The sequence below is a fragment of the Danio rerio genome, chromosome 14 (genome assembly GCF_049306965.1).
Source record: "Danio rerio strain Tuebingen ecotype United States chromosome 14, GRCz12tu, whole genome shotgun sequence".
Lineage (NCBI taxonomy): Eukaryota > Metazoa > Chordata > Actinopteri > Cypriniformes > Danionidae > Danio > Danio rerio.
In genome coordinates this window covers 28310375-28326955 of record NC_133189.1, presented here as the reverse complement: position 1 = coordinate 28326955, position 16581 = coordinate 28310375, and the positions used below count along the sequence as shown (strand labels likewise).

At 35.7% G+C, this 16581-nt stretch overlaps 1 protein-coding gene and 1 long non-coding RNA gene across 7 annotated transcripts in view; one reads left to right on the top strand and one right to left on the bottom strand.

Moving 5' to 3' along the window:
* Positions 1-16581, top strand: part of LOC137487521 (uncharacterized) — a 93264-nt gene that overhangs the window by 17613 nt on the left and 59070 nt on the right. The window lies entirely within an intron of this gene.
* drd1a (dopamine receptor D1a) lies at positions 9883-14668 on the bottom strand. Of its 2 annotated transcripts, XM_021481157.3 has the most exons (3): positions 13914-14641; positions 13717-13815; positions 9883-13589 (listed from the first exon to the last, which is right to left on the bottom strand). In XM_021481157.3, the coding sequence occupies exon 3, from the start codon at positions 13391-13393 to the stop codon at positions 12302-12304; it is 1092 nt and encodes a 363-aa protein (XP_021336832.1). In that variant the 5' UTR covers positions 13394-13589; positions 13717-13815; positions 13914-14641; the 3' UTR covers positions 9883-12301. The 2 variants fall into 2 exon arrangements, with proteins under 2 accessions (XP_021336832.1, XP_021336831.1); XM_021481156.3 differs by having other exon boundaries at positions 9883-13815; positions 13914-14668.

The window sequence follows — 16581 nt, the reverse complement described above, 5'->3', positions numbered from 1 at the left end:
TATAGACTTCCATTCATACGCATGTGAATGCTGCAGACCTGGAATGCATGCTCATGCGACAAATTTTACAGTTTGCAGCATTGGAAAGTTCAAGCTTGGAGAACTCTGAACTGCGAAATCACATCATGTGATTGCTTGAGACTAATCAAAGATCAAACCATGACCTCTCTGAACAAAAATGATGGACCAGTTGCTTGCTTTTTCAATCTCTAAATATTTTGTTTAATCCCACTCCTTTTCGCAGAGCCATGTGACAGAATTTTGCATGCTTAAACGTTAGTTTGACTGCAGCCTTGCTGTGCAGACCTGTGGCTCTCAGTAATATGTAAGATGATATTTATGTCTGCTGATTTCTTAATTTTGTTATACATTTTCTGTTTTATATTTGTTTGCTGCTAAAACAATAAAATAAATTTGTCAGAATTTACAACTTAATTAATTTAAAGAATTAATAACAGGTTAGAATACTAATTAATTTTAGTAACACCTTGACATACTATTGTGTATGCAGTATAATGCTGTGAGTTGTAACACTACAGTACAGTAATTAACTGTACACAGTTTCCAGTTAGTTACCACTACTGCTCTATTACAGTAATTAACTGGCAACACTGTTGCCAGCTACTCACTGCAATGGTATGGTTACAGTAAACAACTGGCAACACTGTTGCCAGCCACTCACTGTAATGGTTCAGTTTCAGTAATTAACTGGCAACACTGTTGCCAGTTACTTACTGTAACCAAACTTTTACAGTGAGTAGCTGGCAACAGTGTTGCCAGTGTTCTACTGTAAAAAAGCCTGGTAAGGTCTAACAGTGTTGGCAAATAGGTAATTCATTATTTGTTAAGCATTAACTCTACATTAATAGATGTTCGTAAGCAGTTTTTAACTGCAGACAAATGCTCTATTCTTGACTTATAAGTGCATATATAATGTGCTTAATGATTGTATTTTTGACTTTGTTTATTATTTTTATTACTGAAGTATTGCACCATGACGATGCAGTGGCCCAGTAGGTAGTGCTGTCACCTCACAGCAAGAAGGTCGCTGGGTCGATCCTCAGCTCAGTTGCCGTTTCTGTGTGGAGTTTGCATGTTCTCCCTGCGTTTGCGTGGGTTTCCTCCGTGTGCTCCGGTTTCCCCCACAGTCCAAAAACATTTGGTACAGGTGAATTGGGTAGGCTTAATTGTCCGTAGTGTGTGTGTGTGTGTGTGTGTGAATGTGTGTGTGGATGTTTCTCAGAGACGGTTTGTGGCTGGAAGGGCATTCGCTGCATAAAAATATGCTGGATAAGTTGGCGGTTCATTCCGCTGTGGCGACCCCGAATTAATAAAGGGACTAAGCCAACAAGAAAATGAATGAATATTGCACCATTTACAAACCAGTTATTTGAGAGAAGTTGCAATTTTTTTTTAAGATTATTCAGAATGTGTAATTAAATGATTAATAAATTATTCAAATTAACATTTATATATCTTATGGACCCTTTTCACAAGCCTGTTATGACGTGCTTAACGGTCATCAGCATCTTAAATCCTTAAAAGAAATATTTAGATTTTTCAAAAAATGTTTGAACATTTATATGTATTTATGTATGTATTAGATCACCGCTTGTGCGATGTGTTTCTAATGCAACGTCCACAGGACAGGACAGTAAATTTGACGTTATTCTCTTCTCTGGTTGCCATCATCAGTCACAATTTATTTCCTTATTCTGAAAGTCTTCAACATTTTCATTTAGTTTTTCTTCTTTAATTATTTGAGCAAACAAGATTGTAAAAAAAATAATTGTTGTAATCTCCCACTGCGCTCTAAGTTTTCCCAACTATGACGCCTTCGCTACTGAGAAACACACAAATGTATGATAAGGGTCTATTATTCAGGCTTATATTAAAAGTTAATTTGTATGTTAATAAAGGCTTTAATAACTTAACTTCATCCAGTTTTGTGACCTATTCTAAAGTGAGGACTATTTATGCTTTTTAAATCTCTTATAAATGACAATTAAAGGCTCAGTTAAATTTTAAAGAGGAAAGAAAGAAAATAAACTACTTCATTTTTATTCATTTTAAGATACACAAATGAAACCTGTATCAAATGAACAATAAATCTTTGCTATCTTAACCCAAATAAAATTACTGCGCTGTTCAAACATTAAATGTTGTATCATATAAATTGTTAACTTATGCTATATTTTGACATTTACACTGTTATTCTGCAATGTTTATACAGTAATTTTACTTTTTAGATAAGATTGCAAAGATGTATTTTTCTTTTGATACTGAGCCTTCAATTGTCTTTGTCCTCACTTTAGATTAGGTCACAAAACTGGATAAAGTTGAGTTAACAAAGCATTAAATAACATACAAATGAACAATTAGTATATGCCTGAATAATAATATATAAATGTTAATTTGAATAGCTTATTAATGATTTACAAACTCATTCTGAATGATTTTAATCAACACTAACTAACTAACTAACTAACTAACTAACTAACTAACTAACTAACTAACTAACTAACTAACTAACTAACTAACTAACTAACTAACCCTTATATACACATGATTTATAAATAATGTGATTCTTAATTTAGTCATGATAAATCATTAACAATTATTAAGCACATTATATTTGTACTTATAAGTCAAGAAAAGAGTATTTGTATCTTTTGCAATTTTAAACTGCTAACTAACTTCTATTAATGTAGAGTTAATGCATAACATGTAATAATTTAACTATTTGCTAATGCTTAATAGATGATTTATAGTGTGTAATTATTAGTGTTATCTAAAATAGCTTTTTATCTAAAAAGTTTTTAAAAGTATTGATATTTACTACAATATCAATATCATTCATCCATTATTTTAAAACAAGATGTCTTACAATATTTGTTCACGATACGTAACAATAAATATGTACTGAGTACTGACATTATAGACCAATAACTCACTAAAACATGACCATATAAAAGTGTAAATTACACAGACAATGTCCAGAAATGCAACTAAAAAACTTTTATTCATTTTAATGGCCTGTTTGAAATTTTGTTTTGTTTTGAAAGGCCATTAATTTAAAGCTTTACACATTTAAAGACCTTGGGGTATATGAATGTTAATATGGTTATATTATTTGACAGGCTACCAGTTTAATTTACATAATTGTAAATTTGATTGTGAATCTGTTTGCAGTTTGTGATGTCAGTTTGTGTTCTCACTAGGCTTTGAAAATCACTGCAAAAAAGTATGCTTGGACAGAACTATATAGCCATAACTGATATGTTGTTATACTGGTATTTATAGAGCAAACTGTACTGATTGATGAGCAAATTAGATAACATATAAGTAGAGGAGAGTAATAAAACAATCTAAAAAGCGTGAATTTTTAGCAAGTGCATTCGATGCAATTCAGTTCATCTATATTTCTTCAGCACTTTTACAATGTAGACTGTGTCAAAGCAACTTAATGAAGTTTAAGTAAATATAAACTTCAGTCCCATTTTCACAGATGAGTTTCTGTATAGTTCAGATGTCACATTGTGATTTCAATTTGGCTTAATGGGATTGTCTGGATTAAGTGTCACTGGCTCCAAATGTTGGTATACAAAATAGAGTAAAATAGGTCAAAGACACATTTTGCACATTTTTGGTAAAAGGCAGATATTTAGTTTTTTTCTAATCCACTAGATGGCACTCAAACTAACCACAGCAATTTGCAAAGCTTCTGCATTTCTCTATGCCGATAGAAATTTAGACAGGTGATCTGTGAGGTGATGGCAGGTAGCAGGTCGTTTTAAACTTTTACAGTCAATTATTTACGATTAAATATATATATACAGGTGTAATGAGTCTTTAAAATAATCAAACATATCTTCAGATTTTAAAGGCATAATTCACCCAAAAATCAAGAATGGCATTATTTACTCAACATTCACTTGTCACAAACCTATTTAGGTTTCTTTTTTCCGATGAACACAAAAGAAGATATTCTGAAAAATGTTGAAAACCATTGACTGTATTTAGTATTTCTACCATGACAGTGGTTGCAGGTTTTAACATTCTTCAGAAAAAAAGAAACTTACAAAACTTTGAAGCCACTTGAGGGAGAGTAATTACTTATTAATTACTTATCCAAAGGTACAGTAATTTTTCATTTCGGGATGAACTATCCCTTTAAGGTTTTTTATTTTTTAAAAACGTAATATGTAAATCAATGAGTTTGTCCCTTTTTCATTAGTTATGGTTAGATTCAAGTAACAAGATCATTTCTTACGTTAGATGTAATAATATACAGTACCATCATTATTATGTCCATAATACATCTAAGGGCTAAAGACTTAATATAACAACTAATTAGTCAATAATTATTTTGCAACAATTTATTTATTGAGTTTTGTTGTTGTTGTTGTTGTTGTTGTTGTTGTTGTTTTTAATGTGTCATACATGACTGAGAAAAATTGTCTGGCATATTTCTTGTCCTTTGTATTTTATTCTACAGTTTATGATAGTCATTATTGTTTTGTTTAGACTAAATAAATAAATAAATAAATAAATAAATCACTCTGTCTTCCAGATGTTCCTCAAAATTGCTTCATTTTGTGTTGTAGCCCATATAGCCTATATAAAAAATTATTTCCCCAAAGATTCTTTTTTAGTAAGTATGACTAACAGACAGCATAACACAAACATCATTACAACCCCAAAGAGTTTCATCTTAATTCATTGGCACATCTTCAGTGAGTCATTATAAACACAGCTTTTGTCAACTGATTTAGCATTATCTGTCCAGCGTAGCTCAAACATGTTTCAGTGTTTAAAGAGAAATTTACTCATCACTCTTAAGTCCCGGTCAGGGGCTTCTTTGGCGAAGGGGGAGCAACATTTGGGCCTGACATGTGAATGGACTGCGAGGATTAGGATGGATTAATGCAAGAGTTTGCCTGATGGCTGCTGAGATTTATCTTAGCGGTACAATGTGTCATTGCTCCCGACAGGCTTCACCCACCCATCTTTAGTTTGTAATAAGGTCGGATAATACCAGCCGCTGGTATATTCCTGTTTACCAAATCCAAATCTCCACATGTAATAAGGTCGCGGGAGGTTGAGTGACCGAGCGTTGCTGACAGGTTAAACGGCTGTGCAAAAACACAACCATAACTCACCCATATGCTAGCGTTAAGGCATCAACGTACACATAGCCTTTAACATTAATGTGCAGTTCTGTCAGCCGTCATGAGGATCTGTTGATGCATTACTGCTGAATCCCTCACAGTTGTCGACCCTTTACTTATTAATCTTTCTCAGCAATTGTATGCAAGCTATTAGAAATGCATTAGTTCTGGTAATACATACAGTGGCAGTTGTGATTCAGCCTATACATTTTAAATGAGCGGGGATAGAATTAATCTAAGGGGACTGATTGCTCTTCCTTCATTCTGCTTTCATGCTGCTCAAAATATGAACGTGGGAAATGCGGATATGACATGCATGGTGAAACACGGTCATGATTCTCCCACATTTTGACCAAAACTGACCCTGTCGGGAAATTTTGGTTACAGACCGCTTATGCAAGTCTCTCAATAAGGGGGCCTCATCCTGTCTCACTGTTTCTCTGAGGTCATCGGTAACCAATTACTTCTGAAGGCTACTACAGTGACCACAACAGTATTTGGATGCTTATGTTACACTTAAAAATGCATGACTGTCGTGGCATTAGATAACAAAAGCCAGTGGAATTTTTCTCAAAGACAAAAAAAAAGCACATGCATTTTTCAAACTCAAGTTTTAACAGAGAAATGTTTGGTTTGATCTGATGATAACTGTGCCGTTCCAAATGAATACAGATATATTCTGCTTGAGAAGCTTTAGTGCTGATTGTTTTCATATTTAATGTGATTCTCTACACCCCAGGTTACTTTGCTGGACACCTATGTGAACTTGAGGAGAAATGACTTCATACATCCACTAAAATCTACCCTGACAACAGCTGACCAAGGGGTGTTTAAAGTGTTTGCAACATTTTAAGCTATTCAGACATTCTTTTTCACATTATTTACATTTTTGGGTGCCTGAAAATGCAAACATTTGAAAAAAAAAAAGTATAATCTGTTTAAAAACTGACGACATGGTGGCTCAGTGCTTCGCACTGTCGCCTCACAGCAAAAAAGGTCCCTGGTTCGAGCACCGTCTGGGTCAGTTGGCATTTCTAAGTTTGCATGTTCTCCCCGTGTTCGCGTGGGTTTCCTACAGTCCAAAAACATGTGCTATTGGTTGATTGAATTAGCCAAATTGGCTGTAGTGTATGTGTGTTTATGGATATCTCCTGGGTTGCAGCTGGAAGGGCATCCGCTGTGTAAAACATATTCTGGATAAGTCAGCGGTTCATTCCGCTGTGGCGACCCCAGATAAATAAAGGAACTTAGCCAAAAAAGAAAACGAATGAATTAACAAATGTTTGAAAACAGTTGAAACTAAGACATAAATATGTTATTACATATGTGATCAGTCTATGGAGCACACAAAGTGACATAGCCAGCTATTAGGTTGATATGCAAAATGCAGGTATGTGGGGTTTGTTTTTCTTTAAAAAAATAGACCTCCTTTTGGCTATGTTGCCATCTGTCAGACATTTAAAAAAAATGCAGTTTATGTGAAAAAGTGTTACAATTAAAATCCCTGTAAATATTGTAAAAGCAATGAGCATGCACATACATGACATATAATGTGTTAAGTATATAGACATGTGCGAGTTCTTGACAAACAACAAAACAACAGTGAACTATGTGTTTCTATAATGTTCATGTTGATTGCACAGCACTATTGTCTCTATAGGGAATCTTTTTACATAAGCAAACTTAAAAATATATAATTATTTAAGTCTAAGAAAGAGACTTACGCCATTCTGCTTTTATTTTCAGACCATGGCTTTGATCATTTGTTTCAGATGTAGTCAATGTAATTTTTTTTAAATGTTGAGCTACATATATTACCATTTATACTGAAAACAATGTTAACCTTTACTCTTAAAAAAGTTACCTTCAAAAAGTTAAAGGGATAGTTGACTAACTAGGAAGAATCGGTCATCATTAGCTCACTTTCAGCTTGTTTGTATTTAATTTTCTTTATTTCTCTCACATAAAGATGTTTTGAAGGTTGTTTGAAATCAAGCGTTAGGCTTTCAGGCATAGGCATTTTTCTGTGTAATACAGGGTGAACATTCACTATGGATGGATGGATGTGTGTGCGTGTGAATGTGTTTGTTGTTTGTAAACTAGTGCATTTACTCAGCAGATCACTCATCTATATTATGTTTTCCCTTCTAACTAATGAGTTTTGGATACTGAGTGGCTTTACTGAGCTTAATGTAATGTCATGTGACATGGTTTACAAGATGTTTTTCATATTATTCTGTGGTTGATACACTGATTCTGCAATTATTTGATATGCAATACAATTCAAAAATTTGTTTTGTTTGTTTTGACCTACTTTTTAGAAGTCATTAATTTTATCTTGCCGTAACTATACTTTATAACACCACAACTGACTTAATTTCCTTAGTGCTTTCTATCACTAATGCTGGCACTGTGTGTGTGTCTGACAACTGTTGGTTACTAACATTCTTCAAAATATCTTCTCAACTTATACAGTCTATAGTTTTTCTCAGTGGCTTTGGTGCATTTCTCACAACTCTATTTACATTTGCACAACAGTTAATGCATTTCTAAAAACAATTAGTACAAACTGCAAAACCTAGTAGATAACCTGCAAAAGCATTACTTGCTCAAAATGGAGAGCTCATTCCTCAAAAGCGAGTATTGATGTCAGTGAAAGTTTCAGTGTCATAAAGATGAAAAGTCCTGACACAATTGTTTATGAATAAGATAGTCAGATGGCTTTGTCATGTTTTCATTATGACAGTTTACTCAGTACATTGTTTCCAATGCAAAAAAAGTCAGATTTTGGTGACACTTCCTGAAAATGCTCAAGACAGCACTATATACTATTTGCACAGCCATTTGAAAACTACAGTAAAGTTGGACATCACTGCATTTAGTCAGGTATCTGAGTACAACACATGAAACATGTATGTTTCACATTTTTACTGCATTTGCTCTTTGCAATTCTAATTTATTCACAGCATAATAATAAAGAATAAACACACCCTTATTTACAACAAACATAAAGAGCTGGCCACAGCTGTAAACAATATTGCAGTACATTTTGGAACTGAACCTACAACATACATAGGTCTGTAATTCATTCATGAAGTTGTTCAGTTTGGAAAACATTTTCTAAAAAAAAAAAAGATTACATTTTTAAAAATAAAATTAGCTTCACAGGTTTTGACAACTAGTTTTGTATGACAACATATTTGTATGTAATGACTGTATAGTAATGAAATGAGAACTATTCGTTTTATATGGATTGACTATTCAGCATTCACAAGTTTAGTTAATTTTAACTGACATAACATAAGCCAATGATAATGTTATAAATAGCAGAGAGTTGTATGAAAGCAATTGATGCATGTCCAAAAGCATCTGCAATTTGTTGGAAGGAATGAGAAATGCATTAACTGTTGTGCAAATGTAAATAGCGTTGTGAGAAATGCACCAAAGTGACTGAGAAAAACTAATTGGACAATAACAGTAGATGTAACTAAATGCATCACACACACACACACACACACACACACACACACACACACACACACACACACACACACACACACACACATATATATCGTCACATATATATAAATCTTCACCTTGGAATTCTATCTGCATTTCGAATGATTAAAAAATTTTGCATTGCATAGCAAAACGTATGTGAGTATCAATTTTGACAAACATGTCAGATAGAACCTTATAATTCTAAAGAGCCAAAATATATATATATACTGTATAGATCGACAGACAGATAGACAGACAGACAGACAGACAGACAGACAGACAGACAGACAGACAGACAGACAGACAGACAGACAGACAGACAGACAGACAGACAGACAGACAGACAGACAGACAGACAGACAGATAGATAGATAGATAGATAGATAGATAGATAGATAGATAGATAGATAGATAGATAGATAGATAGATAGATAGATAGATTCATTCATTCATTCATGTACCTGAATCATAGATAAAGCTAAACTTTAAAGTTGGATTAAGAAGAAATCGTTTCCAGAGATTTAGGGTTTACACTACAACAGAATCAGAGATTATGTTATTAGTTCAACATCAGCGTGTGACTTTATTTCAATAGCAAATTTAATATACACACCTATGGTAGCTGTCCATTAAGTATGCATAAGTATGCTATACAATGCTAATGCTCTTCATTACGCTAATTACACAGTGGCCCCACTGTTTCCTGTCGGCTGACGTAGACCAAACAAAACGTAGTGTGTATCAGTAAATGACAGTCATGACTCATGTACTGCTGTTTCTGGATCTGGAGCACAGCGTCTACTGTTTAATAACTCATCCAATATGTTTCCTATTGTGTCTAATATGAAAGCGGTGTATTTGAGGTTGAGTGGGAATGTCAGCTTTGAGGGCCCCGCTGTGAGAGCTTGACTCTTACACATTCACGGAGGCTGGCAAACAAAAACAATTTGACTCTCCTAGTCCTCTGAGCCGGGCCTGAGCTTATTATCTCTATTTATGCCAGCTTTGCGCAGCGTCAAGACAGCTTGACGGTAACAAATGAAAGTTTAAGAGGTTGAGAGCCACAGTTCCTGCTGTCTGTTATTGCTTCCTATTCAAGTTTCATTAAGTAGAAAATAAGCGCTTGAGTGCTGTGGAATTAAAAATGCATTTGTACAAATTTTCTAGAAATAAAGCAGATCATGCCTTGCATAGTTTACAAACACAATGGTCGCGAAGAAAGAATGGGCAAATTTTAATTGACCAAATGGTTGCTTTACATACAGTATGTTGTTAAATATCACTCTACATCAACATCTGTAATGCTATATCACTGAATCATCGTCTTTCTCTAAACACCACAACACACACACAGTACTGCAAAATACAACTGACAGCACCAAATGACGTGTTGTGAAAGCATGAAAACATCTCCGGCACAAAATTAGACCACATAATTAGACTCATCACGATTAATTACATTCAGTTTGCCGCAGACTGTTCTGAGGTTCTCCACGTTTCATTTTCTACATTATCACATGGCACATTGCATCACATCCACTGACATAATAACAATCCAGTGTTATTTTGTACCGGGACAGAGGATCCCATACGCTTTCAGAACATAATTACAATCTCAACAATAACGTATCTATTACTTGATAACCGTAACTGAGCGCACTGCCACATCTGCATTTTTATTTTATGGCCATCTGTTCTGCTAGTCGTAGTGTTTAGCTTTCACAGTTTAATAATGAATCAGAGGCTCTGAAGAGAACAAGTACCACAGAACAATATACATGTTCATTATGGCAATAATGGCATGGCCATCTCATGATTGACCATCTGCCCTTTTGTTTTGGAAAAAAAGTGAAGTCTCATGAATAAGGCAAGACGTAAAGGTAATGTAATGAGAGTGGAGAGGATGAGATAGATATTTATCAAGCAGTGATGTATTCGGATTCGGATTACACTGAATTTTATTGAAAATAACTGATGGTTAGGGCTGTGCGATTTGGGGAAAATATCTGATTGTGATTTTTTTTTTTGACAGATATTGTGATTTTGATTTAATTTGCGATTTATTTTGAAGTCAAGCTTCAGCTCAATATTCTGTATCGTAGCTTCTTACTGCTAAAATGCAATGTGTTAGGTAAAAAAAGAAACTAAAAGATATTAACTTACAAATTTTGTTATTAAATATTCAGAAATAAAACACTCATTTTTCTCTAGAGCAAGCAGTAAACAAATAAAATGACTTTACCTTTCTGTAAACAAGTTGAACTCAAATGAGGGAGATAGTTTATTATAAAAACAAACAATAATCATAAAAATACAGAACATTCAGCAAACTGACATGGCTGAAACAACTCTGAAATTGTACTTTGCTGTTGCTTGCTACTATCCTGCACGCACAGAACGTCAAGATGACATCTTATTGAAGTTATACCCCAACATCAAGGGGATGCTGGATTTTGTTTGGAAATGAAAATCGAGTTGACGTCAGTACCCAACATCAGGCCGACGTCAATGCCCAACGTACAACCTATAATTCTGCAACAGCTCTTACAAATTACCTGTTTTTGTTTGGTGTCTCTGACTTTGAAACCAAAATATTCCCATATTACCGATGTCCTGTTTTTCTTTGATATTAATTAGTCTGAAGCGGCAGACGCCATCATCCCATTTGTTCGCGCTTTCTTGTCTGTTTGTATTTTTATTTTGGCCATTCCACATGATGCCATTCACACGATTCCACACAATGTTAGGTTGTGATTGGGCAAAACAGAAGTATACTCACTCAGTTGGCTAGTAAGAATATCGCACACAGCTGGCAGTTTCGCATTTGCTCTGGTTGGGGGAAATTAAATAATACATAAATATTTCACATCGCCGCCTCTTGTGATAAGCTAATCGCAACGTTTCATTTCGCACAGCCCTACTGATGGTCATTTTTTTCAGTGATAAATAATGGAATGATAGCTTTATGAACAAATTCTGTTGTTACAACATTTGTTCCAATGTATTGCAGTTTTGCCCAGTTTCTTCAAAATGAAAATATGATCTAAATTGATCTTTGAAAAGAAACATTGGTAGCACTTTATTTTACGGTCCTGTTTTGCATGTACATACTATGTACTTATCATAATTGTGTAATAACTTATATAGTATATATTTTTCCCTAACATGGAAGTCTTTTTAGTCACTAAAATTCTTCATGTGTTTAGCAGAAAATGCAACTTACCCTGAAGTTGAATGAGTAAATGAGTAAACTATACTTTTAGCTCATATCGTTTATAAACCTGTACACTAAGTACCCGTTTGGTACTGTAAAATAAAGTGCAAAGAAACATTTCTGTTTATAAAACATCACTTCTCTCATTTCAGCAAGTCACTTGTGGATTTAATGATCTGTTGAGTAGCTTTGTCTGAAATAGACACCGGGAACACACAGACCACCTTTGCTTCATTCTTTGGGGAAATACAGCTTTTTGCAGAGATAAGCTCGCTTTAGGGACGTCGCAACAGTTTCCCTTGCTCTCCAGCACAGCAGGAGGGCTCTCTTCCCAGAGTCTTAATCCCAAATCCATTTCCGTCATTTTCCAACAGCCTTCGTTGGCAAAGGATTGGTGTGACATGAGGGCTGCTTTTCAGTTCTTGTTTAGGCTTGGTGTCTCCATGCTATTGCTTCCTGGACAGAGTCTCTGGCATCCCAAAAGGATGGCAAAAGCTCGGCGAAAGTCGGCATTGAAGGCGTATATTATAGGATTGAGAGAAGAGTTAGCCCATCCAAACCAGACAAAAACATCAAAAGTTGTTGGACTGATGCAGGGGAGACCGACTGAAGTTCTCTTACAAAACGGCACCATGCAGTTCAGGATGAAAAAGGGCAACCAGCAGCACACAAAAACACCCATTATAACAGACAAGGTTTTTAAGACTTTTGTCTCCCTTTTGAATGACAACTTGAAGGAGCTTTCCGAGTCCACATTTGAGCTGCTGCCCATGCTATCATGGCGGATCTTGGCGCTCTCTGCAGCCCTTTCCAGAGCCGAGATCCGTCGTATCTGCTTCTGGGCGATTCTGTAAATCTGGGTGTATGTTACAATCATGATGGCGACAGGAATGTAGAAGCTGATGAGCGAAGAGGAAATGGCATATGTTCGGTTGAGGCTGGAGTCACAGTTGTCCGTCAGCAGAGCTCTGTGAGAAGCATTGGCCTCTGGGAAGCTCGTTGGCTGTGCTTTGTGCCATTTGAGCTGCACTGGGATGAAGGAGATGAGCACAGACAGAGTCCAAGCTACGCTGATCATCACAAAAGCCACCCTGGGAGTCATCTTCCTCTCATAGCGGAAGGGGCTGGAAATGGCCCAGTATCGGTCCACGCTGATAACACAGAGGTTCAGGATAGAAGCCGTGGAGCACATGATATCAAATGCGACCCAAATGTCACAGAATGCGCCAAAGGGCCAGAAGCCGGCTACCTCTGTCACAGCTTTCCAGGGCATGACAAGAATGGCCACCAGCAGGTCTGACACCGCCAGCGAGATGACAAAAAAGTTTGTGACTTTAGAGCGCAGGTGCCGGAACTTTGTGACAGCTGCACAAACCAGTGTGTTCCCGAGCAGGGTGGAGAGGATTAGAAGAGAAAGAAAGCAACCGGTCAGAACCCGCGTTGACTGGTCACTTTCCATGAAACCACTGTCAATGACTGTTGTCACATTCAAATCCTTTACTGCCATTTTGTCCTGATTTTTAGAATCTGATTACATTGTAAAAACAATTCATGAAGTGTTCAATCACGTCATCTTTAAGACCAGTCACACCTCAGGTAGCATTGATTAAATTTTTCAAGCCAAAATTCATATTTCCAGTTCATGTCCCATTGCACAAAAATGTCCAGCATTCCAGTTTATTTATTCCAGCACAAATAATGTCCTGTTAGATACAGTTCAGTTGATCAGAGAAACGTTAGGATATCTTAGCAGCATACCAGTGATCCTACATCCATGGAAATAATTCTGATAAGTTTAAGTTATCACTCTGAAGGCAGTTTTTTACTCACCAGTTCAGTGTTCTCTTATATATTCGGGGGTGTCATGAGTCCTTAGGATATAAAGGACTGAGACATGTTTCAGATTCCAGTAAGCCTTTTCCTCCATTTCTATTAAAAAAGAGACAAAAGTGATATTAAAAGAAAAAACATGCAGTGTAAAACTACTATATTTTGTGTACCAAACGATCATAAAAGGTTAATCTCACCTGTTAGATGACACCGAAGAGCTTCTTTTGTGCGTAAAGAAGCGTTTTTCCGAAATATGTTACACAGTTTGCTCTTTGAACCATCTTGCCCGTAAGGAATGATTCATATAAATAAACGAAACAAAAAACTTGTTTCGTGTTCGTTCTCGATGAATGCCCAGCGTACCTTCATCCTGTCGAGTGTAAGGTGTTATTCCTTTAGGATGCCCGAGCAGCATGAGCTCCACGCGACGAATGCGCGTCGTTTGCAAGCTGCGCGCGCGTGGCGAAGCTGGTGAGATCCACAAAGAGTGACATGACAAACACAGTTCACACCGAGATGTGTCGTGTCCGAGCCCGAGGGGCTTGAGAAATTACTCTAACAGTAGGTCGTCCAGATTTAGAGAGTGTGCTTAAAAAAATTAACATTGTGAGTCACGGTGAAGCTCAGTGCGCGATGCGTTCTTACGTTACGACTATCTATCAAACTTGAACAATTGATGGTCCGTTCATCATTAAATGTTCATTTTAATTTCAGGCTGTTGATGACTCGTCGACGTTTGATTAGTGGGGTTATAGATTTATATATATATATATTTTTTATCCAACTATATATATTTTTTTCGCCAGTATATAGGCTACTATATAGATGAATTGCGTTGTAATTCATTATGCAGATGTTCATTCCAATGTTAACCGAACTGAAAATATAAAGATACCTACCTGAAATGAAATAAATCAAAGAACTCGCATTTTGGGTCAGACTGTCAGATGTCACAGCCTAAATCAAGTCAACGAGGCCACCTAATGGGGAATCTTATATTTAACAGATGTGTTTTGTCTGTCTTTATGTAAACGTACACTTTCTGAATACGGATTATTTCCTCTTTTTTTATGCTGTCGTTTACAAATACCATTTTACTACAAATACCATTTTACTACTTAAGTTGCAAAATAATAATTTCGTACAGGTTTGCGAGATTAAAAGCCAGAATACATGCAGTACACAGTAGAATGCTAAAGGGGGTATCAGATTACATTATATAATATATATATATATAATATATATATATATATATATATATATATATATATATATATATATATATATATATATATATATATATATATATATATATATATATATGATGAATGTCATGTTCAGTCCCATAATAAGTATTTGTTACAGTAGTGCAATATAAGTAGGTAGTCACACTGAAGAGCAGCACAATACATTTAATAAGGAATATTTCCAAGCTTGCAAGTTGTATTTTTAAACCTATTACATTCATCTGTATGTCTCTGTGTTTAGATATTCAGCCAGAAATGTCCTGAACACTGAACTTTGTATTTCCTATCAAAACTGCTGTATAAAAATTACATATCTACATATTCTTTCTTTCTTTATTTTTTACATTTCATAACAGATAATTCTTTTAATATAAAATACCTATAACAACAATCAGGCTACACCTTGACTCAGTAGTTAACACTGTTGCCTCGCAGCAAGAAGGTCACTATTTCGATTCCTGGCTGGGTTAGTTGGCATTTCTGCATGGAGTTTGCATGTTCTCCCCGTGGTTACGTGGGTTTCCTCAGGGTGCTCCGGTTACCCACACAGTTCAAAGACATGCGCTATAGGTGAATTGAATAAACTAAATTGGCCATATTGTATGTGTGTGAATAAGTGTGTATGGATGTTTCCCAGTACTGGTTTGCAGCTGGAAAAGAATCTGCTGTGTGAAACATGTTGGAAAAGTTGGCGGTTCATTGCTGGATAAGATGGCAACCTCTTATGAATAAAGGGACTGAACTGAACAAATGAATGACCTATAACAACACTTCTAATAGTGCAGAACAGTTGATATTGCTGTCATTTTGTTGTCTCTTATTGTAAATGAATTAGTTCTTAAAAGTAAATTTGATTGGCTGTCAGTGTTTTCGTAATAATCAGCTGGAAAGTGTACTTCTAACAGTGATTCCAAATCCATAGTTATAAACCTTTAGACTGAAAAAACATTCAGAGATGTTACTAATTAGTTTTACTTGTTGCTCTATGTACATTATTAAACAGCGTGGCTAGTAAAAGACCTTGTGTAGATGGCACGTCTAAATGAGTTTTCTCACCAGCAAAGGTTTGCTGACACTTATTTCCTTCAGTGACTCTTTGCTGATTAAGGTCAGGCTGTTTCGAGATCAAATCCAGATCAATGTGGACATGGCTACTGGTTTCTCAGGCTGAAGTGATGAATGTGGACACTTGAAAAATCATCAAAGACATGGTGATCTGTGAGTTTAGATTTGGCCACCAGCAGCCCATAAATCACATCTTCAAAGCTGACGAACGGTCTGGAGTCGATGAGAGCTTACACAACCTCTAGCCGCTCTTGCAGTTTCTTTCAAAATCATTGTTTGAGATGTATGAATTCTGTCATCGCCGTCTGCTAAATATAGTCTGATGTAGTTCATCATTCCATTTTGTAAAGAAAATGGGATTTTTAGAAACCCATTTCTTTGGCACACTGCTCTTATGATCTTGTTTTGTTACTTTATTTATGGATGTTTATGAGCATACTGGTTATAAGTAAATTACCAGTTTGGAGTTGCATAAAAAAGAGGGGAAAAAAGAAGTGGCCAGCTAAATTGGGAAATTTGTGTATTTTTTTGTAGAACTGAGGCTGTTGCAATA

Excerpts from the sequence above, each read along its gene's own strand:
- drd1a (XM_021481156.3), bottom strand. The coding sequence starts at position 13,393 with ATGGCAGTAAAGGATTTGAATGTGACAACAGTCATTGACAGTGGTTTC.